Source organism: Dicentrarchus labrax, unplaced genomic scaffold, assembly GCF_905237075.1.
Source record: "Dicentrarchus labrax unplaced genomic scaffold, dlabrax2021, whole genome shotgun sequence".
Classification (NCBI taxonomy): domain Eukaryota; kingdom Metazoa; phylum Chordata; class Actinopteri; family Moronidae; genus Dicentrarchus; species Dicentrarchus labrax.
This window is the reverse complement of record NW_026136720.1, coordinates 32575296-32603226: the sequence shown is the minus strand read 5'-3', so window position 1 is coordinate 32603226 and position 27931 is coordinate 32575296. Positions and strand designations below refer to the sequence as shown.

Below are 27931 nucleotides of genomic sequence, written 5' to 3'. Positions count from 1 at the left end.
ACCTGGTAAGTTAACAACAAAACAGCCTTTAATTGCTCAGTGCACTGCAGAACATACTGAGATGAATATTTTTTTAATATAAGATATAAGATATAATCATATGACAAGGGACATGATTTTAGACAAATCCATATTATTTCAAAACTTCTCAAACAATTTTCTGTTGTTCCACTGGCAGTTTGTTTAATTATTACAAGCTATAGCTGTACTTTTTATTTAGAAAATAAGCTGCATCATTTTCAAGTGTAATATGACTATAACATGGCTAGCTTTTGTTTTTGTTGTTTTTCATCTTAGGTCCATCTCTATCCTCTGCTCCATCCACTGTGCCCACTGTCCCTACTGTGTCTTCTGCAACCTCAGCTGTACCTGGTAAGTTAACAACAAAACAGCCTTTATAATTACTCAGTGTACTGCAGAATATTCTGAGATGAATAATTTTGTCCAAAAATATTATTTTAATTTCCCTATAGGTCCTTCATCGTTGGTCATCGAGACTAATTTGTCTTCTTCAGCATCCAGTTTGGAGCAGGGATCAGCAGCTCCGCCAGTTGACCCAGCTGAGTGTCCCTCCTTCCTGTCAGACTCAGAAAGGACTGAACAGGTATTAAGAGGGCCACTGCCTATAAAGGACACATTCACATTCCCAAAAAGACACATGGCAGTAATAGAGGGCCCCAAAATCAAATTTAGCTTAGGGCCCCACGGAGGCTTGGTCCGGCCCTGGATAAGAGCCTGAACACATCTACATGCCAATATTACACACTCATAGCTCCCCAATGTAGTTCAGTCAGGACCACCTTCGTCAAAAGAAAACTTTATTTCCAAATTCAGAATGTTATATTCTGCAGTATGGCTTTGTTATGGGACCTCCTTGCCTCTCCACATGTATACATAGAAGCCTAAGGCAGGGAGAGCACATATCCTAAACCCAACAGGAAGTCAGCCATTTTGAATTTAATGTCCAATTTCGGTGCTATTTCCAGGTGTTGTACTTCTCCTAGAGAATTGAATGGAGCAACTTCAAGTTTGGTCAGTGCACTCTAAAGATGAGGGGAAAAAAAGGAGAAGCCTTCTCTGGTGGCTCACCATCTGATTTATATGAAATTTTCAAGCTTGGTAACCCGGCCACACCACACCCAGATACACACGTACTGCAAGGCTCCATTCATCGCTGCTTGCTGCTTTAATTATATGCATATGTTATAATATATTAATTATATTTTTATAAATATTACAGATGTATACTGTAGATATGTATATAAATATCAGGTGTGTACTTTCTCCTCCACCAGTCTTTGTCAGAGGTCTCAAGATGTCAGTCTTTAACAGACAGACATGATCAAAACTGTATATTTACTTTCCTGATGAGACTTCCTATAGTGCCACAGTCAGGAAAAAATGTTGACTGTCGTTGTGGAGCTGCACAACTTGATTACAAGTTATACAAAAATATCGGACAGTCAGCTACAACTTTAAATCCGAACTCTGAAAAGAAACGTTTTAATAAGACCTTTTCTACCAGTCAGACCAGTAACAAACCGTCTGTAAACCAGTTAATCCAGTATTTAACAGGTAGTATTCCAATTAGACCAGTAGTTAAGATGCAGTTTCCAGTTGAGCCAGTAGTTAAGATGCAGTTTCCAGCTAAACCAGTGCTCTGAAGATGAAGGACAGAGCAGCTCCTAAAGCCAACCCCAGAGACAGAAAGAAAGCCATGATTGCTCCAGCTGTTTCTGCTTCATGAGGAAGAACATTCCTGTAGAACAACCAGAGATATTTATTAATTATTATCTGGTTCATTATAACTCAACTGGTACCATTTATTGCTTTAGGGTATTGCACAATATATCAATATATTACAAATAAATAAATGACAAAAATATATTTTATTTGGTGCATTTAGGTGTGTTTTGGTGTATGTTATTTTGTGTCAGTTCCTTACTTTGGTCCAAAGCACATGCAGAGGCTGGCCAGGTATCCGTTACTGAAGGCAAAGAGGATCATGAAGAAGATGAACCAGCCGTCATGATGGAAGAAGATGGGCAGATGGACACGAGGTTGGACGTTACACAACATGAGGAGCGGGACGAAGACAACACGGCACACGATGAACACAGGAAGTAATAGACTGTCCTTCCCTGGCTGGAAACAGAGACAATAACTGATAAGTTAATGAATCTTGCTGTTGTTTGTCCTTCAGCTGGGTGGAGACATGCTGTCTAAACCGGGTGGACACAAAGGAGGACATGTTAATGTGTGTGGTGTCGCTGTGGATCATTAAAACTGATCCAAGATCTATTTATTGTTTATTGATTAATATTGGATTTTTAATTTAAACTCACCCACATACAGACAGCCGTTAAGCTCCGCCCACCCCAGTCACACAGGTTAAAGAGCAGGAAACAGCTGACTGGGATGAAGTACTGGTCTGTGATCAAACAAGAAGTTGAAAATATTATCAGTGATGTGATGTTAAAAAAGACATCAGTGTGTTTGAAGAATTTATCTGTTATCTATTAATGTATCTGTTAATGTATCTACTATCTGTTAATGTATCTGTTAATGTATCTGCTATCTCTTAATGTATCTATTAATGTATCTGTTAATTTATCTGTTAATGTATGGTAAATGGTAAATGGACCTGTACTTGTAAAGCGCCTGTACCTGCAGTCAAGACAACTGAGAGGCTTGTAATCAGATTTGTGATCTGATCAATCAGACATGAAAATCAACCAGCAAACAGGCAGACAGCGGCTGTACAGTGTGATTAAAAGGATAGATGAGGAAGTGATGTGTTGACTCACCCCAGGAGCCTCCATTAGCGAGGGTGGATTTGGTGTCAGCAGTGATGGCAGGAAATGTGCCGATGGTTATGGTGAAGGTGAAACAGACCAACAGAGCCAACATCCAGATCTGAAGGTCAAAGGTCAGCAGGGTTCAAGGTTACACTCACACACACACACACACACACACACACACACACACACACAATCAATCAATTGAATGATTGACAAATATAAAGATTGTTTTAAGGTTAATTCATCTCATCTCTCATCTCATGTGGATGTTGACAATGACAGCCTTAGTAACGCATTTATATCATTAATAGACTCAATTGGCTTCTGTCAGAGTGTAAATAAACCAACTCATTGTTTTAATCACACTCTTGACCTTGTTCTATCATATGGCATTGATATTGAACATTTAATAGTCTTCCCACATAATCCTTTCCTATCTGACCATTATTTAATAACTTTTGAATTCATACTATTAGATTATAAGCCATTAGGCAAAGCTTCCTACAGCAGATGTCTATCTGACAGTGCTGTAGCTAAATTTAAGGAGGAGATTCCTTCAGTGTTTAATTCAATGTCTGAATATAACAGAGCCCTACCATAACTTTAGTACCTCCCATATTGATAATCTTGTTAGCAGTGCTGCAGGCTCACTACGAACAACATTAGATTCTCAATCAGGAGGCGTGTAACACTCAACCACGTGCTACGGTAAGCGTACTGACTCATTTCCGGTTTACTTCCTGCTCTATGTACACTGTTTGGTGCTGTAGCTCTGTCAGTGAACGCTGAATCTAAATTAGTTTTACTCGTTACAGCGGTCATTTTCCCGCTTAACATTTAAACGTAGACTAGTTCTACCTAAGCACTCGGGGTTACTCCTTCTTTTAGCGACTTTTCGCTATTTTCAAAGTTTTTCATACACGCTAGCTTCAGTAACATTAGCAGTTGGCTATGGCTTCTCCCTCTCCCTCTCCTCTGTCCTGCTCAGTGTGTCAGATGTTCAGTTATTCCTCTGCCTCCTTTAATTAAAATGGTACATGTATTAAATGTAGTTTATTTACTGCGCTGTAGGCGAGGCTTAGTGAGTTAGAGGAACGGTACCGCACCACTGAGATATCTTTAGCCGCTATAGTTAGCCAGCCCCCAGTAGCCGGTGCGGTCCGACCGAAGGTAGCTTCTGTTAGCTCTGTAGATCCCCCGGTAGTTCCCGAGCAGCCGGGAAGACAGGGAGGCTGGGTGACTGAGCGAAGGAAGACTAGAACGGCGAAGCCCACAGGTCACCACCAACCCATTCACGTTTCTAATACATTTTCCCCACTCAGCGATACACCCGCTGAGGAACCAACTCTGGTTATTGGCAGCTCCATAGTCAGAAACGTGAAGTTAGCGAAGCCAGCGGCCATAGTTAAATGTATCCCTGGGGCCAGAGCGGGCGACATTGAATCATATTTAAAACTGCTGGCAATGAAATTAATCAATTATCTAAATTACAAACATGTCTTACGGACATAAAATCCTGGATGACCTGCAATTTTCTGATGTTAAACTCAGAAAAAACCTAAATTCTTGTTCTTGGCCCCAAAAACCTTAGAGACTCATTGTCTAAAGATATAGTCACTCTAGATGGCATTAACTTGGCCTCTAGCACCACTGTCAGGAATCTTGGAGTTATCTTTGATCAGGATTTGTCATTTAATTCCCACATAAAGCAGACCTCTAAGACCGCCTTCTTTCATTTACGTAATATTAGAAAAATTAGACACATCCTATCACAGACAGATGCAGAAAAACTAATCCATGCATTTGTTACTTCAAGGCTGGATTACTGCAACTCTTTTTTATCAGGTTGCCCCAATAAGTCCATTAAAACGCTCCAATTAATTCAGAACGCTGCAGCACGAGTACTGACAGGAACTAGAAAAAGAGATCACATCTCTCCTGTACTAGCTTCTCTGCATTGGCTCCCTATAAAATGTAGAATAGAATTTAAAATCCTCCTCCTCACCTATAAAGCTCTTCATGGTCAGGCCCCTTCATATCTTAAAGAGCTCATAGTACCCTATTACCCCACTAGAACACTACGTTCTCTGAATGCTGGGCTACTTGTGGTTCCTATAGTCTCTAAAAGTAGAACAGGAGCCAGAGCCTTCAGTTACCAAGCTCCTCTCCTGTGGAACCAGCTTCCAGTTGTGGTTCGGGAGGCAGACACCCTCACCACATTCAAGAGTAGGCTTAAGACATTCCTCTTTGATAAAGCTTATAGTTAGGGCTGGATCAGGTGAGTCCTGAACCATCCCTTAGTTATGCTGCTATAGGCCTAGACTATCGGGGGATTTCCCATGGTGCACTGAGCTCCTCCCTTCCTCTCTCTTTATGCACTCATTCATGTTCCATTCATGCATGTTACTAACTCCACTTCTTCCCCGGAGTTCTTGTGCTTTCTCATCTCGCAGGTTCTCATGGATCCTGGTGGAGCCTCCTGCCATGGTCCTGCTTGACTGCCATTGCCAATACTGTTGTTGCTGTGCACCTGTCTGTCTGTCTGTCTGTCTCTCGCTCTCTCTGCCTCTCCCTCTCGCTCTCTCTCTCTCTCTCTCTCTCTCTCTCTCTCACCCCAACTGGTCGAGACAGACGACCACCCACCTAGAGCCGGAGGATCTGTCCTAGGTTTCTGCCTTTTAACAGGCAGTTTTTCCTTGCCCTTGTCGCCAAGTGCTTGCTCATGGTGGTACTGTTGGGTCTCTGTAAATAATGTTATAAAGAGTTCGGTCTAGACCTGCTCTATTTGAAAAGTGTCCTGAGATAACTTCTGTTATGAATTGGCGCTATACAAATAAAATTGAATTGAATTGAATTGAATTAATATAGTACAAGTACCTAGCATAGTATAGACAAAACCAAAATTTTCTTTAAGTCACCCATTTCACAAGTCAAACAAGGTTATCTTATTATTATATTATTGTTACCTTATAGACTCAAGAATACATTCAATTCCAGACACGGAAGACGCTCTGATTTGAATTTACAATATATTTATTTTAAGTACACACACATAAATTTAAGTCAAATAAATAAATAAAATAGCTTCAAATTACAATGCCAGAAAAGATTAACATTACATTCAAGTTTAACTTAAAGAGAAACAAGGTGCTTGAATGCTCGAGCTACAATAATATATTAAAAAAGTGCAAATGAAATGTGTGTCTGTGACTAACGTTAACCCACCGCAGCTGCATCTTCTAAATAATGCTGCGAGTGGGGATTGAGTTGAGGAAGTGTCGTTGCCTGCGTCTGTGCAGTGCGCTGATGTAGCCCCGAGACTCAGGAAACAGAAATATTACAAAATATTCATAATAGCAAGACGAAATAACGTTATAACATTTCGTCTTGTCTCGTTTTGGTCAACGAAAATGAAGAGATATTTTAGCAGTTTTTATTTTGCAAACCACATTTAGTCCCGTTTTTATTCGTCAACAATATTGCATTATATATTTGATTATAGTTTTCGTCACATGACCACCATTTACGTTGTGTCTCATCTCGTTTCCGTCACATAATAAAGGTTCGTTGACGACGATATTTAGTCATAATTTTCGTTGTCAAAAGCAACACTACTCCTCTCTTCCGCTCTTCCTTTCTCTTTCTGCACACATTCATGTCCCATTAAAGCATGTTACTAACTTCACTTCTTCCCCTTAGTTCTTGTGCTTTCTAGTCTCGCAGGTTCTCATGGATCCTGGTGGTGCCTCATGGCATGGTCCTGCTTGACTGCAATTTGCTAATATCACGGATATTATTGTTATTATTATTATTACTATTATTATTACTACAGATACTATTATTACTATAATGACTGCTCATTGTCCCACACCGTTGTTGTCGTAATCGCCATCATCTTCTTCATGTTCATCATCATCAGTCACTATTATAAAGGGTAGTTGTTGCTACTGTTGTTGCTGTGCACCTTTCCTTCTGTCGTTACCTCTGTTCCGTTTCTGTCTCTCTCTCTGTCTCACTGTGTCTCTCTCTCTCTCTCGCTCTCTCTCTCTCTCTCTCACCCCAACTGATCGAGGCAGACGACCACCCACCTAGAGCCGGGGTCTGTCTGAGGTTTCTGCCTCTTAAAAGGCAGTTTTTCCTTGCCCCCGCTGCCAAGTGCTTGCTCATGGTGGGAACTGTTGGGTCTCTGTAAACAATCTTATAAGGAGTTCGGTCTAGACCTGCTCTATTTGAAAAGTCCTGAGATAACTTCTGTTATGAATTGGCGCTATACAAATAAAACTGAATTGAAATGAATTGAATGTCTGAAGATGACAGATAGATCTAGACATAGATAGGTCATTTTGTAGGAAGTTGTGGGAAATTTTAGGAAATTGTAGGAGGTTGTAGAAGAGCAGGTACAATTTGCTTCCTTAAAGGAACCAGCTTCTGATTTTTCATCATTTAGCTCATTAAAAAAAGCTGTACTGACACTCTCACTGCTGACCCCAGTGGTGTCTTGAGAAGTCGGGAGCTTTTCTCTTTGAGCTTTTGATGTGTCTTGTTGTAGCTGATGAGAGGGAATGACTCCCCTCTCTATGACACTAGATCTCATGACATCCTCTTAACAATTTCCATGACTGATTATCGATTGTTTTCTGGACACTAAGTTGAAGCCAATCAATCGGAAATCTGATCACATGATTCAGAAAATCAGTGACTTTGTTGATAAATCAGTAAGAGGTGTTTGGTTTGTGTGTCCCTGACCTTCTTAAAGATGATCATCATGGAAACATTCTGTTCTTTGTTCTGATCAGCTGCTTCGGCTTTACTCTCTGAAAAGGATATAAAACAACATCTGACTTTAAGAGAATCAGAGAACAAAAACTATACTTTCAATAAATCAATCCAATAAAGTCATTTTTATTTTTTAATATTTTTTAGGCAGTTTGCCTTTATTTGATAGTAAATACAAAGACTGATGGAAAAGGGAGAGAGAGGGGATGACACGCAGCAAGGGGCCAAAGCTTCGATTCATATACAAGCTGCTGCAGTAAGACTAAAACTTTAACTAAACTAAACTATAGATAAACATTGAAATCAATGTTAAAGTTTTTGTCCAGTGGGGTTGTGGATTGTGTCAGTGTGTTTATTTCAAACCTCTGTTCATCAGGTTCACAGAATTGTCCTCATCTGATCTCTGTTTCCTGTTTCTCTTTTGATAAAACTGGAAAAACTCCTGAAAACACATAAAATATTACAATATTGTTATAATAACTGTCTAATTGGATGACAGACAACAAATTTAAAAAACAAAATCTCATTCTAAAGTAACAAAAACACAACCATTTCTCATTTTCAGGTGGTACACACATACAGAATCAGGGTTATTACCAAGTACATTTTCACATACATATTAATCACAATAATAAAAGCCTTTAGCTACCAAGCTCCTCTCTTGTGGAACTAGCTTCCAGTTTTGGTTTGGGAGGCAGACACCCTCTCCACATTTAAGAGTAGGCTTAAGACATTCCTCTTTGATAAAGCTTATAGTTAGGGTTGGTTCAGGTGAGTCCTGAACCATTCTCTTAGTTAAGCTGCTCTAGGCCTAGACTATCGGGGGATTTCCCATGATGCACTGAGCTCCTCTCTTCCTCTCTCTCTCTTTCTGCACTCATTCATGTCCCATTAACGCATGTTACTAACTTCACTTCTTCCCCGGAGTTCTTGTGCTTTCTCGTCTCGCAGGTTCTCATGGATCCTGGTGGTGCCTCCTGCCATGGTCCTGCTTGACTCCCATTGCTAATATCACTGATATCATTGTTGTTATTATTATTACTATTATTATTACTACAGATACTATTATTACTATAATCACTGCTCATTGTCCCCCATCGTTGTTGCTGTTGTCGTCGTTATCATCTTCTTAATGTTCATCATCATCAGTCACTACTATTAGTGTAGTTGTTGCTACTGTTGTTGCTGTGCACCTTTGTCTCTGTCTCTCTCTCTGTCTCTGTCTCTCTCTCCCACCTAGAGCTGAGGGGTCTGTCCGAGGTTTCTGCCTCTTAAAGGAAGTTTTTCCTTGACGCTGTCTCCAAGGTCTTGCTCATAGTGGGAACTGTTGGGTCTCTGTAAATAATATTATGAGTAGTTCGGTCTAGACCTGCTCTATTTGAAAAGTGTCCTGAGATAGCTTCTCTTATGAATTAGCGCTATACCAATAATTGAATAGAATACCCATAATTATTATTCAATTCAATTCAATTCAATTCAATTTTATTTGTATAGCGCCAATTCATAACAGAAGTTATCTCAGGACACTTTTCAAATAGATTAGGTCTAGACTGAATTCGTCAAAACATTATTTACAGAGACCCAACAGTACCACCATGAGCAAGCACTTGGCGACAAGGGCAAGGAAAAACTGCCTGTTAAAAGGCAGAAACCTACGACAGATCCTTCGGCTCTAGGTGGGTGGTCGTCTGCCTCGACCAGTTGGGGTGAGAGAGAGAGAGAGACAGAGAGAGAGCGAGAGACAGACAGACAGGTGCACAGCAACAACAGTATTAGCAATGGCAATCTAGCAGGACCATGGCAGGAGGCTCCACCAGGATCGATAAGAACCTGCGAGACGAGAAAGCACAAGAACTCCACGGAAGAAGTGAAGTTAGTAACATGCATTAATGGGACATGAAAGAGTGCAGAAAGAGAGAAAGAGAGGAGCTCAGTGCACCATGGGAAATCCCCCGATAGTCTAGGCCTATAGCAGCATAACTAAGGGATGGTTCAGGACTCACCTGATCCAGCCCTAACTATAAGCTTTATCAAAGAGGAATGTCTTAAGCCTACTCTTGAATGTGGAGAGGGTGTCTGCCTCCCGAACCCCAACTGGAAGCTGGTTCCACAGGAGAGGAGCTTGGTAAGTGAAGGCTCTGGCTCCTGTTCTACTTTTAGAGACTATAGGAACCACAAGTAGCCCAGCATTCAGACGTAGTGTTCTAGTGGGGTAATAGGGCACTATGATCTCTTTTTCCAGTTCCTGTCAGTACTCGTGCTGCAGCGTTCTGAATTAATTGGAGCGTTTTAATGGACTTATTGGGGCAACCTGATAATAAAGAGTTGCAGTAATCCAGCCTTGAAGTAACAAATGCATGGATTACTTTTTCTGCATCTGTCTGTGATAGTGTGTGTCTAATTTTTGTATTATTACGTAAATGAAAGAAGGCAGTCCTAGAGGTCTGCTCATGTGGAAATTAAATGACAAATCCTGATCAAAGATAACTCCAAGGTTCCTGACAGTGGTGCTAGAGGCCAAGGTAATGCCATAACTAAATAATAAATGAATAACTATATCTTTAGACAGTGAGTCTCTAAGGTTTTTGGGGCCAAGAACAAGAATTTCGTTTTTATCTGAGTTTAACATCAGAAAATTGCAGCTCATCCAGGATTTTATGTCCTTAAGACATGTTTGTAATTTAGATAATTGATTAATTTCATCAGGCTTGATCGATAGATATAACTGCGTATCATCTGCATAACAGTGAAAGTTAATGGAGTGATTCCTAATAATGTTGCCTAAAGGGAGCATATATAAAGTAAATAGTATTTGTCCAAATACAGAACCTTGTGGAACTCCATGACCAACTGTAGTATTTATTGAAGATTCATTGTTAACATGTACAAACTGCGAACGATCTGATAAATATGACTTAAACCCTTTAATGCCAATTTGATGCTCAAGTCTCTGTAAAAGAATATTATGGTCAATGGTGTCAAATGCAGCACTAAGATCTAATAATACAAGTACAGAGACAAGTCCATTGTCAGAAGCAATCAGAAAGTCATTATTAACTTTAACCAGAGCTGTCTCTGTGCTATGATGAACTCTAAATCCTGACTGAAAATCCTCAAATAAACTATTGTTATGTAGAAAGTCACACAACTCTTTAGCGACTACTTTCTCCAGAATCTTAGAGAGGAAGGGGAGGTTAGAGATTGGTCTATAGTTGGCTAAGACCACTGGGTCAAGAGTGGGCTTTTTAAGAAGGGGTTTAATTACAGCTACTTTAAAGGACTGTGGTACATATCCTGATAATAAGGAAAGATCAATCATATCCAGTAAAGTAGTGCCAATACAGGGAACAACTTCTTTAAGCAGCCTAGTTGGGATCGGGTCTAATAGACAAGTTGATGGCTTCGATGAAGAAATGATTGAAGTTAACTGATGAAGATCGATAGCAGAAAAACAGTCTAAATATATATATATCTAAGCGATATTCTGATCATTTGGAAGAGCGCCATTTCTTTTCAGATTTCCTAACTATTTGCTTTAACTGGAGGCTTTGGTGGTTATAATTTCCTTTTTATAGGAGCGATAGAGTCTAATGTTGATCGTAGTGAGCCTGCAGCACTATCGACTAGATTATCAATTTCAGAGGGACTAAAGTTCTTATAGGACTAAATTCAGACATGGCATTGAATTAAACACTGAAGGAATCTCCTCCTTAAATTTAGCTACAGCACTGTCAGATAGACATCTGCTGTAGGAAGTTTTGCCTAATGGCTTATAATCTAACAACATGAATTCAAAAGTTATTAAATAATTGTCAGATAGGAAAGGATTATGTGGGAAGACTATTAAATGTTCAATATCAATGCCATATGACAGAACAAGGTAAAGAGTGTGATTAAAACAATGAGTTGGTTTATTTACACTCTGACAGAAGCCGATTGAGTCTATTAATGATATAAATGCGTTACTAAGGCTGTCATTGTTAACATCCACATGAATATTAAAATCACCTACAATAATTACTTTATCTGATTTAAGGACTAAACTTGATAAAAACTCTGAGACTTCAGATATAAAATCAGAGTACGGTCCAGGAGCACGGTACACTATAACAAATAGAACGGGCTGCAGTGTTTTCCAGTTTGGATGAGAAAGACTAAGAACAAGGCTTTCAAATGAATTATAATTTAGTTTAGGTTTAGGGTCCATTAAAACGCTCGAATCATATATGGCTGCTACTCCACCTCCTCGGCCGGTGCCTCGAGGAATCTGAGTATTAATATGACTGGGGGGGTGGATTCATTTAGGCTAAGATACTCCTCGTGGGACAACCAGGTCTCAGTAAGACAAAGTAAATCAATATCATAATCTGATATTAATTCATTCACTAAAACAGCTTTTGAAGACAGAGACCTGATATTTAACAGTCCACATTTCATTCTCTTATTTTGTGCTACTGAGGAGTTGGTTTTAATTTTTATTAGATTTTTATGTTGAACTCCTCTTTTTTTAATTTCTTTAAATAATTTAGGTGGTCGGGGGACAGACACAGTCTCTATGGGGTTTTGGGTGAGTGACTGTTCTAAAGAAAGCGCAGAGAAGTGTGTAAGACAGCAGCTCTGCTTCCTGGTCCCAACTCTGGACTGTCAGGTTTTAGAAATAAACTTCGCCTTATTTCTAGATAAGAGAGCCACTCCATCCAAAGTGGGATGGATGCTGTCTCTCCTAATCAGACCAGGTTTTCCCCAAAAAGGCTTCCAGTTATCAATGAAGCCCACATCGTTTTCTGGACACCACCTCGACAGCCAGCGGTGGAATGACGACATGCGGCTATACATGTCATCACTGGTCATATTGGGCAGGGGTCCAGAGAAAACTACGGAGTCCGACATTGTTTTGGCATAGTTACACACCGACTCCACATTAATTTTGGTGACCTCCGATTGACGTAAACGGGTGTCATTACCACCGACGTGGATAACAATCTTACTATATTTACGTTTATCTTTAGTCAGCAGTTTTAAATATGATTCAATGTCGCCCACTCTGGCCCCAGGGATACATTTAACCATGGCCGCTGGCTTCGCTAACTTCACGTTTCTGACGATGGAGCTGCCAATAATCAGAGTTGGTTCCTCAGCGGGTTTGTCGCTGAGGGGGGAAAATGTATTAGAAACATGAATGGGTTGGTGGTGAACTGTGGGCTTCGGTGTTTTATTCTTCCTTCGCTCAGTCACCCAGCCTCCCTGTCTTCCCGGCTGCTCGGGAACTACTCGGGGAACTACCGGGGAAACTACCGGGGGAAACTTACCTTCAGTCGGACCGCACCGGCTACTGGGGGCTGGCTAACTATAGCGGCCAAAGATATCTCCGTGGTGCGGTACCGTTCCTCTAACTCACTAAGCCTCGCCTCCAGCGCAGTAAATAAACTACACTTAATACAGGTACCATTATCATTAAAGGAGGCAGAGGAATAACTAAACATCTGACACACTGAGCAGTACAGAGCAGAGAGAGAGGAAGAAGCCATAGCTAACTGCTAATGCTAATGAAGCTAGCGTGCATGAAAAACTTTGAAAATAGCGAAAAGTCGCTAAAAGAAGGAGTAACTCAGAGTGCTTAGGTAGAACTAGTCTACGTTTAAATGTTAAGCAGGAAAATAACCGCTGTAATGAGTAAAACAAATTTAGATTTAGCGTTCACTGACAGAGCTACAGCACGTGTGTGTGTGTGTGTGTGTCAGTTACCAGTTTAGGCAGCAGGATGTAGGAGAGGACAGATAGAAAAATAACACCACAGGCTGTGATAAAATAACCGAATGCTGCATCCTGAAGTTCCGAACCACCTGCAGGACAGAAGGAGAGAAAAGAAGGAAGAGAGGAAGGAAGAAGAGAAATACTTTGATTTTTGACTTCAACAGTAAAAAATATTTGTACATCATCAATGTCTAATAAAAAATTTTTTTGATGGGTTATTAATGAGTTATTGATCAGACTTGCGATGGCGCAGATCATGGCGAAGGCAGCAAAGGTTCCAGCAAGTCCTTGACCACTCATGATGGGGGTCGTATATGAAGCTGGCAGCAACCCCGCCATCCCAAACAAACTGCCCTGCAGGACAGCCCCAAAGGCTGTTAACAAACAAACAAACAACAAAAGACTGATCAGTAAACAGACTGTCCTGCAGTACGTACAAAGACTGTCAGCAACAAACAATAGACTAATAAACAGATGGCCCTGAAGGTTGTCCACAAACACACAAACAATAATCTGGTTAATAAAGGACACTCACAGTTGATGATGACGATCTTCACCATGGTAGAGGAGAAGAATGGAAGCGGCTCCAGAGGAACTTTGACGAGGACAGCAGTGGCCATGAAGACAAACATGATAACGAGCAGACTGCCCATCACACGCAGACGCTGAGAGATCCTGAGAAAGCAAGAAGAATTATTGGCTGTGTTCGGTATCACATACTAACATACTGTGTACCGCATACTCAGTATGTACTACATAGTGTTTACTAAATTAAGTATAGGTATACTGTTCACACTGGAGTTTATTCAAACATACGTGTTCTCTGTATCACATGACTGTGTTCTTGAATTTCCCTCGGGATAAATAAAGTATCTATTTATCTATCTATCTGTATTGATCACAACAAACTCCAACACAGTGCTGTGGAGACGACATTACAGTCTGAGCTACCACTGAATGTGAATTAAAGGTCCAGGATGTAATAATTTAGGAGGACAATCTATTGGCAGAAATGAAATATAATATGCATAGCTATGTTTTCATTAGTATTTAATCAGCTGAAAATAGAATTGTTGTGTTTTCCTTACCTTATAATGAGACATTTTTATCTACAGAGGGAGCGGATCGTCTTCTATGGAGTCCGCTATCCTAAACCACCATGTATCTACAGTAGCCCAGAACGGACAAACCAAACTCTGGATCTAGATAAGGACTTAAGCGTTTAACAGTCTACACATTTGGCAGGGGGTATTCCTCACCGCTAGATGTCACCAAATCCTACACACTGGACCTTAAACAATTCCTTATACATTTAATGGAATATTCTGCAGGATTCTTTCCTGGCAAATGAACATGAAAAAGAAGGAGAGTGGGGCAGTAAAGGCTGTTGTTCGTTGTTTTAATAAAAGAAGAATATAGAAGGTAAATATTAATATCACAGATGGACAGTATTAGCAGCTACCATCAATATATTTTACTGAGAAGCAGAAGAGGAGGCTTCTGAACTGAGGAGGCGACCGCAAGCTGCTATCTGGAGATAATATCTTAGTGTTTGTTACTTACAGTGAGTGCAGGAAGGAGTTTAGGCAGGTGCAGATGAGTAGCGGCAGCATTGCACACAGAGTCATTACGTTGTTGAATTTGGCCTCCAGAACACTGCGATGCTCACCCGCTGGCTCCGTCTGATTAGCTGAAGAATCGACAAATGAGGAGTCCTTCAGACGGCTGGAGAAGTACTGCAGACACAGACAGACGGTGGTATTATTCTGGAGTGCTGTCTCCTGATTCTCTGCGCACTGCTGCATGTGCTAACTGCTACTAGCAGGGAAAGTGGGCAATAGTGCCTCCAAGTGACCACAGCCAGGGGCTGAACACAGCCTCCCAGACAATAAAAGTCTTAGTGATTTCCAGCGGCTTCAACCAGGACTAGACACACCGGGTTCAGGTGGAAACCGGAGAGGTGTGAAGGTAGAGGAGTAAGTTTGTAGAGAGTGAATTTGTAACTGTAGTAATGGTTGTAGTGTAGTAACTGTTAAAGTTATTATATCATATTGATAAGTCCACCAGCATTATAATATAAAATAATAAAATATACAGTATAATATAATATAAAATTATATAATTTATAGCTGTAGACCATAAAGCAGGGTATGCTTTAGGGCGGGCTACCTTGTGATTGACAAGTCATTCAGATCAAACTGTGAAACTAGGCAGTGCTAAACAGATAGGGATCTGGAATACCAGATCCTGTGTACCCGCTCTTCCAAACTAAGAGCAGCCAATGAGAGCAGCTCAACTCACAGTATGTCACCGCTGCTGGCTGCTAAACACCAACATGGAGACGACCATGAAGCCCAACTGAAGGCTTTAGAACGTGACACCACAGACCAATGAAGAGCAATAGAGTCACAGCTGTTTCAGGCCAGAAGATGGTGAACAGACAAGAAGTGATGTCGTACCATGGTAGCAGTCATGAAGAAGTTCCAGGGCAGTAGCGTCCCTAAACCGAGCATGAAGAAGATAAGCCAGACGCCAAAATACCTGCAGGAAGATGTATTTAAAATAAAAGATTTAAAACATTTTATTATGAAACTGACAGGAACATTATGAGCAGAAGACTGTTGTGTGTGTTGTACTGTGTGTTTCAAAGCATGCCTTCAGGAGATAAAAACCTGGATGTCCTGCATTTATCTGATGTTTAACTCAGAAGATCAGCTTCTGTAGATGTAGTGTCATGGTCAGGGCAGTATATTTTTGAATGGTAATCTCTGAATGTTTTATTTATCGCAGTGTGGTCTTGTATGGTGTTTGCGGAAACATCATATCTTAAAGAGCTCATAGTACCCTATTACCTGACTAGAATTTCAATTAAATTCAATTCAAATTTATTTGTATAGCGCCAAATCATCAACAGAAGTTATCTCAGGACACTTTTCAAAATAGAACAGGTCTAGACCGAACTCCTTATAACATTATTTACAGAGACCCAACAGAAACCTAGGACAGAGAGAGAGAGAGAGAGAGAGAGAGAGAGAGAGAGTGGGGGAGAGAGAGACAAAGGTGCACTACAACAACGATACTAATAGAAATGACTGATTATGATATATATATAATAATGTCATAAGGGAGACAAAGGTGATGAGGATGATCACTGTGTGTATTATTGATCACTCAGTCACTCACTGGTTCCTCAGCGACACACCTGCTGAGGAACCAACTCTGATTATTGGCAGCTCCATAGTGAGAATTTTGATGTTAAACTCAGAAAAAAACGAAATTCTTGTACTTGGCCCCAAAAATCTTAGAGACTCACTGTCTAAAGATATAGTTATTCTAGATGGCATTACCTTGGCCTCTAGCACCACTGTCAGGAATCTTGGAGTTATCTTTGATCAGGATTTGTCATTTAATTTCTACATGAGCAGACCTCTAGGACTGCCTTCTTTCATTTATGTAATATTACAAAAATTAGACACATCCTATCACAGACAGATGCAGAAAAACTAATCCATGCATTTGTTACTTCTAGGCTGGATTACTGCAACTCTTTACCATCAGGTTGCCCCAATAAGTCCATTAAAACGCTCCAATTAATTCAAAACGCTGCAGCGCGAGTACTGACAGGAACTAGAAAAAGAGATCACATCTCTCCTGTACTAGCTTCTCTGCACTGGCTCCCTGTAAAATTTAGAATAGAATTTAAAATTCTCCTCCTCACCTATAAAGCTCTTCATGGCCAGGCCCCTTCATATCTTAAAGAGCTCATAGTACCCTATTACCCCACTAGAACACTACGTTCTCTGAATGCTGGGCTACTTGTGGTTCCTATAGTCTCTAAAAGTAGAACAGGGGCCAGAGCCTTCAGTTACCAAGCTCCTCTCCTGTGGAATCAGCTTCCAGTTGTGGTTCGGGAGGCAGACACCCTCACCACATTCAAGAGTAGGCTTAAGACGTTCCTCTTTGATAAAGCTTATAGTTGGGGCTGGATCAGGTGAGTCCTGAACCATCCCTTAGTTATGCTGCTATAGGCCTAGACAATCGGGGGATTTCCCATGGTGCACTGAGCTCCTCTCTTCCTCTCTCTTTCTGCACTCATTCATGTCCCATTAATGCATGTTACTAACTTCCCTTCTTCCCCAGAGTTCTTGTGGTTTCTCGTCTCGCAGGTTCTTATCGATCCTGGTGGAGCCTCCTGCCATGGTCCTGCTAGATTGCCATTACCAATACTGTTGTTGCTGTGCACCTGTCTGTCTATCTGTCTGTCTGTCTCTCTCTCTCTCTCTCTCTCTGTCTCTGTCTCTCTCTCTCTCTCTATCTCTATCTCTCTCTCTCACCCCAACTGGTCAAGACAGACGACCACCCACCTAGAGCCAAAGGATCTGTCCTAGGTTTCTGCCTTTTAACAGGCAGTTTTTCCTTGCCCTTGTTGCCAAGTGCTTGCTCATGGTGGTACTGTTGGGTCTCTGTAAATAATATTATAAAGAGTTTGGTCTAGACCTGCTCTATTTGAAAAGTGTCCTGAGATAACTTTTGTTATGAATTGGTGCTATACAAATAAAATTTAATTGAATTGTATGGTCCTGCTTGACAGCCATTGCTAATATCACTGATGTATTGTTATTAATATTATTATTACTACAGTTACTATTATTACTATTGTCACTGCTCGTTGCCCCCATCAGAATCAGAATCAGAAATACTTTAATAATCCCAGGGGGAAATTATTTTTTTTACCAACTCCAGATACACAAACAACGTTTGTTGTCAAGTCAAATGTACAGTTTAATAATGTGCAAAAAGTGCAAAAAATGATTGTCTGTGTTTGAGTCAGATTACAGGGGTTGGTGTCTGACTCTCTTAGGGAGGCGTTATAAAGTTTAATGACCACAGGCAGGAATGATTTCCTGTGGCGCACTGTGGTGCATCTGGGTGAGAGGAGTCTTCCGCTGAAGGTGTTCCTCTGCTGGGATCGCACTGTCCACAACAGACTCATAGAACCTCCTCAGCATCGTCCGGCAGATGTTAAAGGACCTCAGCCTCCTTAGGAAAAAGAATCGGATTTGGCCCTTTTTGTAGACAGCGTCGGTGTTTCTGGTCCAGTCCAACTTATTATTTAAGTACACCCCCAGTTACTTGTGTTCCTCAACAGTGTCCACAAGGACCCCTGGATGGAAACAGGGGTCACTGGTGATTTTGCCCTCCTCAGATCCACTATGAGCTCCTTTGTCTTTGTCACGTTGAGCTGCAAAGACATCGTTGCTGTTGTTGTCATCGTCATCATCTTCTTCATGTTCATCATCATCAGTCACTACTATTACTGTAGTTGTTGCTACTGTTGTTGCCGTGCAACTGTCTGTCTGTCTGTCTGTCTGTCTGTCTGCCTCAACCAGTTGGGGTGAGAGAGAGAGAGAGAGAGAGAGACAGAGACAGACGACCACCAACCTAGAGCCGAAGGGTCTGTCCTTTAACAGGCAGTTTTTCCTTGTCCCCGTTGCCAAGTGCTTGCTCATGGTGGTGCTGTTGGGTCTCTGTAAATGTTATAAGGAGTTCGGTCTAGACCTGCTCCATTTGAAAAGTGTCCTGAGATAACTCCTGTTATGAAATGGCGCTATACATATAAAATTGAATTGAATTGAATTGTAACAATCATCAACAATCAGATTTTGTCTTTAACATTAAAGAGATCAGCTGTTGTCGCTGTTTATATTCCTCCGACCGCAAACGCGGTGCGCGCGAGTGACGTCATCCACACCGTCGTCGCGGGACTACAGACACGGCACCCAGACGCATTCATCGCGATATCTGGGGACTTCAATCACATCACTCTGGCTGCAACACTGCCCACTTTGAAGCAGTTTGTGGACTGTCCCACCAGGGAAAACAAGACACTGGACCTGCTGTATGCCAATGTTAAGGAGGCTTACAGCTCCACTGCCCTTCCTCCTCTTGGAAGATCAGACCACAATCTCATCCACCTTCAGCCCCTGTATAAGCCCCAAGTCCAGCAGCTTCCTGTGACTACCAGGACTGTGAGGAGATGGTCACAGGAGACCGATTAAGCTTTGCAGGGCTGTTTTGAACTAACAGACTGGGAGTTGCTCTGTGATTCGCACATCAACTTCTGTGTGGACAGTGTTGTTCCTACAGTGACTGTACACTGTTTCCCCAATAACAAGCCGTGGGTCACCAGAGACATCAAGGTCCTGCTGAATGAGAAGAAGAGGGCCTTCAGAGATGAGGACAGGGAGCAGATGAGGTGGGTTCAGAGGGAACTTAAGGAGAGGATCCAACAGGGTAAAGACAGCTACAGGAGGAAGCTGGAGCACAAACTCCAGCAAAACAACTTGAAGGACGTGTGGAACGGCATGAGGAGCATCACTGGCTACAAACCATCTGGCAGCCAGACAATAGGAGGTGGTACTGAACTAGCCAACGAGCTGAATCTGTTTTTCAACAGATTTGATGAGAGGGCTCCGGTCTACCCCTCCCCCAGCTCCTCTACATCCATCCACCTCCAAACCTCCAACCCTGCTGCCCCCCCTCCCCCTCCGTTCCTTCCTGACTACGCCCTACTAGTCCTCTCCCCCCCACCATCACCTCTCCCCACCCCCATCAACACACATGGCAGACAGACCTTCACTGCAGCGCAGGTGAGGAAGGAGCTGTGCAGACTCCGCCCAGGCAAGGCAGCAGGTCCCGACGGTGTCAGCCCGAGGGTCCTCAAAACATGTGCAACCCAACTGAGTGGAGTCCTGCAGCACAACGACCACAGACCTGTGGCGCTGACGTCTCACCTGATGAAGTCCCTGGAGAGGCTGGTCCTGTCAATTCTTCGGCCTCTGATCAGCTCATCCCTGGACCCTCTTCAGTTTGCCTACCAGCCGAGACTAGGAGTGGAGGACGCCATCATCTTCCTGCTCCACCGTGCCTGCGCCCACCTGGACAGACCGGGAAGCACTGTGAGAATCATGTTCATGGACTTCTCCAGTATGTTCAACACCATCTGGCCTGCTCTGCTGGGGAGTAAGCTGACGGCGATGCAGGTGGACCCTCCCCTGGTTTCCTGGATTACGGACTATTTGACGAGTCGACCAAAGTATGTCAGACTGCAGGACGGTGTGTCTGACACTGTGGTCAGCAGCACTGGGGCTCCACAGGGAACTGTTCTTTCCCCCTTTCTGTTCACCCTGTACACCTTGGACTTTCAGTTCCTCTCTGAGTCCTGCCACCTGCAGAAGTTTGCGGACGACTCTGCAATTGTTGGCTGTGTCAGTGAGGGGAAGGAGGAGGAGTACAGGGGTGTTGTGAACGCCTTTGTCGAGTGGTGCGCAACTAACCATCTGCATCTCAACTCCACCAAGACTAAGGAGCTGGTGGTGGATTTTCCCAGGAGGAAATCTGCCCCCACACCCATCTCCATCAACGGTGTGACTGTGGATGTTGTCCAGGATTTCAAATACCTTGGAGTACACCTGGATAACAAACTGGACTTGGCCAAGAACACTGAGGTTGTTTACAAGAAGGGCCAGAGTCGACTCTATTTCCTGAGGAGGCTCCGGTCATTCAACATATGTAACATCATGCTGAGGATGTTCTACCAGTTGGTGGTAGCCAGTGCCATCTTCTTTACTGTTGTGTGGTGGGGCAGCAGGCTGAGGGCATCAGACGCCAAAAAGATCAGCAGGATCACCAGGAAGGCTGGCTCCGTCCTGGGGGTCCAACTGGACTCTTTGGTGGTGGTGTCTGAGAGGAGGATGCTGTGTAAACTGCACAGTCTCCTGGACAACAACGCTCACCCTCTCCACCAGGTGCTAACCTCGAGCAGAAGCACCTTCAGCAACAGACTCATTCCCCACCCGGTGTAACCCAGAACACCAGAGGGAGCCTTTTCTTCCTGTGGCCATCAGGCTATATAACGCATCTACCTCCGGTTGCGAAAGGGACAGTGCAGACACTGTGCCCTGAGCAAATGTCAATTTACCATTTTTTTACCCAATTTTCACTTCATCACTTTATTTAGTTGTACTGTACCATAGTTAATTTATGCTGATAACAAATGCTGCAACAAATTTATGACTTTTACCACTGTTACCACTTTATCCAATCGCTCCTTATCACTTATTTAGTTTGTACTTATTTTATTTCAATTTATGCTGCTAAACTGCACAGTGCGTATTGTTGTATGTTGTATATACTGTACCTACATTTAACTGCAATTTTTGTTGCACTTTGTCACATTTAGTTACTTATTTTCTTATTTTCTACTTATGTTACCTGTAAGTGCTTGCATTTAGTTGTATTTAGTTAACTGTTTGATTTATTTTATGTAAGCCTTTATTTTTATTTAATTTTATTTTTTTATTTTATTTTATTTTATTTTATTTTTGTTTTATTTTATTTTATTTTACTTTATTTTATTTTATTTTAATTTATTTTATGTTAGCTTATTTTTACTCTAACCCTGTAGTACTTTACTTTACCACCTTTGTATTGAAACTGTTGCACAGTAATTTCCCTCGGGATAAACAAAGCTTCTTGAATCTTGAATCTAAAACTTTAAGAGAATGTGTGAACATCTGTAACATCCTGCAGTATTGATTAGACATCTAACAATTTGTCAATAATTGAACTGAACACAGAAAATGTTTGTTTATAAAATTGTTTTTTGCTCACTTGTCTCTGGGTGAGTCGGCGGCCATTTTCTACTGAAGACCTGATGGACTGAAGACTTCCTGTGAGCAACAGGTTTAAAGTTGCTCAGTGTGTGACAGAGAGCTGGACAAAGAGAGACAGAGACACTTTTAACAATTCACACTACCAAAATAACAAATTAAAAATGGTTTGACAATGAACATAAAGAAATTAGAAAAACCCAAGACAGCTATCAAACAAAAAACACAGACACCAGCATCACCCAGTTCTATTACATGAACACTTAGAAACTCTAAAACAGTAGACACGAACCATTAGACCAACCCAACGAAAGGCTTCAGGAGATTGAAAATGCAGTAGACCAGGATCAGTTGAACAGTTTAAATTGTTCAACATGTACTACAAAGTACATGTACTTCAAACTACTCAAAAGACAAATTAATTGAAAGCCTAATTATTATATGGGAGAAGACTGCAGACAGTATAACTGGCAGAATATAATAATGCATGTCACACAGCAAGACTGATTTCAATAAAGGTGTTATTTTTTCTCTTCTATTCAATTCAATTTTATTTGTATAGTGCCAATTCATAACAGAAGTTATCTCAGGACATTTTTCAAATAGAGTAGGTGTAGACCGAACTCTTTAAAACATTATTTACAGAGACTCAACAGTAAAACCATGAACAAGCCATTGGCGACAAGGGCAAGGAAAAACTGCCTGTTAAAAGGCAGAAACCTAGGACAGATCCTTCGGCTCTAGGTGGGTGGTCGTCTGTCTTGACCAGTTGGGGTGAGAGAGAGATAGACAAACAGACAGACAGACAAACAGACAGGTGCACAGCAACAACAGTATTGGCAATGGCAATCTAGCAGGACCATGGCAGGAGGCTCCAGCAGGATCGATAAGAACCTGCAAGACGAGAAAGCACAAGAACTCCGGGGAAGAAGTGAAGTTAGTAACATGCATTAATGGGACATGAATGAGTACAGAAAGAGAGAGGAAAAGAGGAGCTCAGTGCACCATGGGAAATCCCCCGATAGTCTGGGCCTATAGCAGCATAACTAAGGAATGGTTCAGGACTCACCTGATCCAGCCCTAGCTATAAGCTTTATCAAATAGGAATGTCTTAAGCCTACTCTTGAATGGGGAGAGGGTGTCTGCCTCCCGAACCACAACTGGAAGCTGGTTCCACAGGAGAGGAGCTTGGTAACTGAAGGCTCTGGCTCCCAGACTATAGGAACCACAAGTAGCCCAGCATTCAGAGAACGTAGTGTTCTAGTGGGGTAATAGGGTACTGTGAGCTCTTTAAGATATGAAGGGGCCTGACCATGAAGAGCTTTATAGGTGAGGAGGATGATTTTAAATTCTATTCTACATTTTACAGGGAGCCAGAGCAGAGAATCTAGTACAGGAGAGATGTGATCTCTTTTTCTAGTTCCTGTCAGTACTCGTGCTGCAGCATTCTGAATTAATGAAGCATTTTAATGGACTAATTGGGGCAACCTGATGGTAAAGAGTTGCAGTAATCCAGCCTTGAAGTAACAAATGCATGGATTAGTTTTTTTGCATCTGTCTGTGATAGTATGTGTCTAATTTTTGTAATATTACGTAAATGAAAGAAGGCAGTCCTAGAGGTCTGCTTCATGTGGGAGTTAAAAGACAAATCCTGATCAAAGATAACTCCAAGATTCCTGACAGTGGTGCTAGAGGCCAAGGTAATGCCATCTAGAGTAACTATATCTTTCAGGATCTGTCCTAGGTTTCTGCCTTTTAACAGGCAGTTTTTCCTTGCCCTTGTCGCCAAGTGCTTGCTCATGGTGGTACTGTTGGGTCTCTGTAATTAATGTTAAAGAGTTCGGTCTAGACCTGCTCTATTTGAAAAGTGTCCTGAGATAACTTCTGTTATGAATTGGCGCTATACAAATAAAATTGAATTGAATTGAATTGAATTGAATCTTTAGACAGTGAGTCTCTAAGGTTTTTGGGGCCAAGAACAAGAATTTTGTTTTTTTCTGAGTTTAACATCAGAAAATTGCAGCTCATCCAGGATTTTATGTCCTTAAGACATGTTTGTAATTTAGGTAATTGATTAATTTCATCGGGCTTGATCGATAGATATAACTGCGTATCATCTGCATAACAGTGAAAGTTAATGGAGTGATTCCTAATAATGTTGCCTAAAGGGAGCATATATAGAGTAAAAAGTATTGGTCCAAGTACAGAATCTTGCGGAACTCCATGACTAACTGTAGTATTTATTGAAGATTCATCGTTAACATGTACAAACTGTGAACGATCTGAAAAATATGACTTAAACCAGCTTAGTGCGGTTTCTTTAATGCCAATTTGATGCTCAAGTCTCTGTAAAAGAATATTATGGACAATGGTGTCAAATGCAGCACTAAGATCTAATAATACAAGTACAGAGACAAGTCCATTGTCAGAAGCAATCAGAAGGTCATTATTAACTTTAACCAGAGCTGTCTCTGTGCTATGATGAACTCTAAATCCTGACTAAAAATCCTCAAATAAACTATTGTTATGTAGAAAGTCACACAACTCTTTGGCGACTACTTTCTCCAGAATCTTAGAGAGGAAGGGGAGGTTAGAGATTGGTCTATAGTTGGCTAAAACCCCAGGGTCAAGAGTGGGCTTTTTAAGAAGGGGTTTAATTATAGCTACTTTAAAGGACTGTGGTACATATCCTGATAATAAAGAAAGATTAATCACATCCAGTAAAGAAGTGCCAATTAAGGGAACAACTTCTTTAAGCAGCCTAGTTGGGATCGGATCTAATAGACAGGTTGATGGCTTCGATGAAGAAATGATTGAAGTTAACTGATGAAGATCGATAGCAGAAAAACAGTCTTAATATATATCTAAGTTGACATTAGCAAAAGTCCCTGAACTTGGAGAGCCATTGATAACTGTTGATGGCAGTTGGTGATAAATTTTCTCTCTAATAGTAATAATTTTAGTATAGAAGAAGCTCATGAAGTCATTGCTACTTAAGTTTATGGGGATATGTGGCTCAATAGAGCTGTGACTCTCTGTCAGCCTGGCTACAGTGCTGAAGAGGAACCTAGGGTTATTCTTATTTTCTTCATTAGTGCTGAGTAATAGGCTCCTCGGGCCTTTCTATAAGTTTTAAGATTATCTTGCCAAATCGAGTGATATTCTGATAATTTGGAAGAGCGCCATTTCCTTTCAGATTTCCTTGCTATTTGGTGGGTTTGGTGGTTGTACCACGGTGCTAGTCTCCTATGTTTTAATAATTTCCTTTTTATAGGAGCGATAGAGTCTAATGTTGATTGTAGTGAGCCTGCAGCACTATCGACAAGATTATCAATTTCAGAGGGACTAAAGTTGTTATAGTTGTATATAGGAGTTCTTGTGGTTTCTCTTCTCGCAGGTTCTTATCGATCCTGGTGGAGCCTCCTGCCATGGTCCTGCTAGATTGCCATTGCCAATACTGTTGTTGCTGTGCACCTGTCTGTCTCTCGCTCTCTCTCTCTCTCTCTCTCTCTCTCTCTCTCTCTCTCTCTCTCTCTCTCTCACCCCAACTGGTCGTGACAGACGACCACCCACCTAGAGCTGAAGGATCTGTCCTAGGTTTCTGCCTTTTAACAGGCAGTTTTTCCTTGCCCTTGTCGCCAAGTGCTTGCTCATGGTGGTACTGTTGGGTCTCTGTAATTAATGTTTTAAAGAGTTCGGTCTAGACCTGCTCTATTTGAAAAGTGTCCTGAGATAACTTCTGTTATGAATTGGCGCTATACAAATAAAATTGAATTGAATTGAATTGAATGTCAAATTTAACTGGGAGAGGGAAGCAAATATAACTTTGACAGAGGACAATTGGCTAAACATATGTGAAATAAACTCCTCCACCACCAGTTCAGGGCAGTGGAGGGAATTTGCATGGAAGAATATTATCAGGTTTTTTATCACCCCAAGAAGAAAATTTCTACAGAGTGGCAGTACAGAATCTGGGCATTGCTGGAGACAATGGAATAATGTGATGGCTGACCATTGTCACATCTTTGGTGTTGTCCAGTAATTCAACCGTACTGGCTAGTTGTAGTTAAAGAAATAAATTCTATTCTTGGTTTTGACATCGAGTATAATTTTCAGACTGTATATCTGTGTAATCTACCAGTTGATCTCAATTCCCAGGATAAGTATCTTCTTAAGATATCGATAACAAGGAAATGGCTTAACAGGGAGCCGCCGACTGTGGGAGAGTGGTCAGCCACTGTAAAAGAAATACATGAAATGGAGATGTTGACTTTTTCTCTAAGATTGAACCGTAATAAAGCCCAGAGGTATTGGTTGAAATGGCTCTTGTATATAAATGAGAAAACTGAATAGAGCAGCTCCTTTCTTTTTCATTTTGTTTATCCTCAGCACTGTGACTGATGCTTTGTTGGACTTGCCCTGGAGAGACTCCCTTCTCTGGCCGGCTGGCTTTTGCCTGCCTTCCTCTAATCCCCTCCCTCTTCATCTCTCACCTATGGATTTTTGTAACCCTATAGTACAAGGAGTAATACTATTGTATGTTTCTTTTCTTTCTGGAACAATATTTTTATTTATTTATATATATTCCCCTGGTGACCTATATGTTCAGGATTGTTTGATTTGTATGTTTTGTTTGTCTTTGTAAAACTTTTAAAACTTTGCATTTAAAAATAAATTAAAATTTAAAAAAACTGTCTCTTCCTGTACTCCCTCACTCTCCTGGCTGTCTTGTCTCATTGTTTCTGTTTCATTATGGTTCTGGCTCTACGTTTTCTTTACCTCAGCAGCTGCTTTGTAGGAAACATTTTGCTTTGACAGAGTTTTTTTCTGGACATGCTCAGATCAGATGTCCCTCTCTACCAGAACTAAAATATTTCATGTTATCTGATGTTGCAAAAATTACAAAATCAAAGTCATCCACTCTTGGTTTAAAGTTCAACTCCTCAATCCTGTTGTTAAGGATCATGTGTAACTGCTTTCTGTGTGACAGTACATGTTTTAACAGAGGAGACTTACAGCCTGAGGGAACTTTTTTTATCTGGGAGAGGATTTTTGACGAGACTCCTGTGTCAATATATCATCTCTAAGAATGGGGGGACATTAGACAATGTAACTTTTCTCGCCGGTGTAGCGAGAGGCAAAACAAGACACAAACGTATCATTGATTGCGATCTCGTTTTCCACCATCGTGTTCACCTTTTAAACACTGTCTACAAAAATGACCACAACATTCTTCATCCAAGCAGCAGACTTAACCAGGAAATGATGAACTAATATGTCAATCAATTAATGACATGGATCAATAAACATACATTGTTGATATTTTAAACACATTCCTGTAAAAACATGCAGCAGCTCAGATGTCTGAGTGTCCCTGCAGTTCTGCTGTCACTGTGGAAACACTTTGTCATGTGTCCTACCACAGTGAGGAAGTGCCACATAAATACATTTTAAGAATAAACATTAATACAAATAACAAAAAACAGCTTACCTTCAATGTTTTTTCAGGATGACAGCAGGCCCCGATGTTCTTTCAATGTTCTCTCAATATTCTCAAGATATTTTTCTTGTCAGTCAGTATTTTCCCCTGCTGGTTAAATGTCAGCAACAACCAGCTCCTTGATTTTACACACCTTGTTAAATTAAGTTACTTTGTTGAAGTTTTAAATAGTCAGTTTTCAGTTAAATATTCTGGTAGTTTGTTGATATTCAGTCAGTTTTTGGTGAGTTGTTTGAGTCTTTGGTCGGTTTCTCTAAAGTTAAAGTTTTTTCTCCTCTGCAGTCTCCTTCAGTCTGTTTTTCTCTCCAGTCAGTTGAGAAATCTTTCTTCCTGTTTTTCTGTCAAGTTTCTTTAAATCCTCTTTCTCTTCCTCCACTCATCTGTCTCCCTTCTTTCTGCACTTTCAGCAGAATCTGTTCAGTCTGCAG

General features: G+C 41.2%; 2 protein-coding genes across 3 annotated transcripts in view; one reads left to right on the top strand and one right to left on the bottom strand.

The window, feature by feature from the left end:
- The window catches only part of LOC127353425 (signal-induced proliferation-associated 1-like protein 2), a 118451-nt gene extending 100635 nt beyond the window's left edge, over positions 1–17816 (top strand). The window contains exons 15-16 of one of the 2 annotated variants that reach the window (XM_051382652.1): positions 5255–5468; positions 17720–17816. In XM_051382652.1, the coding sequence (XP_051238612.1) occupies positions 5255–5468 (214 nt within the window). In that variant the 3' untranslated portion in view covers positions 17720–17816. Of the gene's footprint in view, positions 1–5254; positions 5667–17719 lie in introns of those variants that run through there. The other variant, XM_051382651.1, reaches the window with a different exon arrangement.
- Positions 802–27931, bottom strand: LOC127353450 (equilibrative nucleoside transporter 1-like). Its single transcript, XM_051382706.1, has 13 exons — positions 27495–27931; positions 22005–22106; positions 15791–15872; positions 14895–15067; positions 13867–14006; positions 13571–13705; positions 13323–13420; positions 7941–8019; positions 7548–7615; positions 2808–2916; positions 2346–2431; positions 1946–2145; positions 802–1759 (listed from the first exon to the last, which is right to left on the bottom strand). The coding sequence occupies exons 2-13, from the start codon at positions 22028–22030 to the stop codon at positions 1648–1650; spliced, it is 1308 nt and encodes a 435-aa protein (XP_051238666.1). The 5' UTR covers positions 22031–22106; positions 27495–27931; the 3' UTR covers positions 802–1647.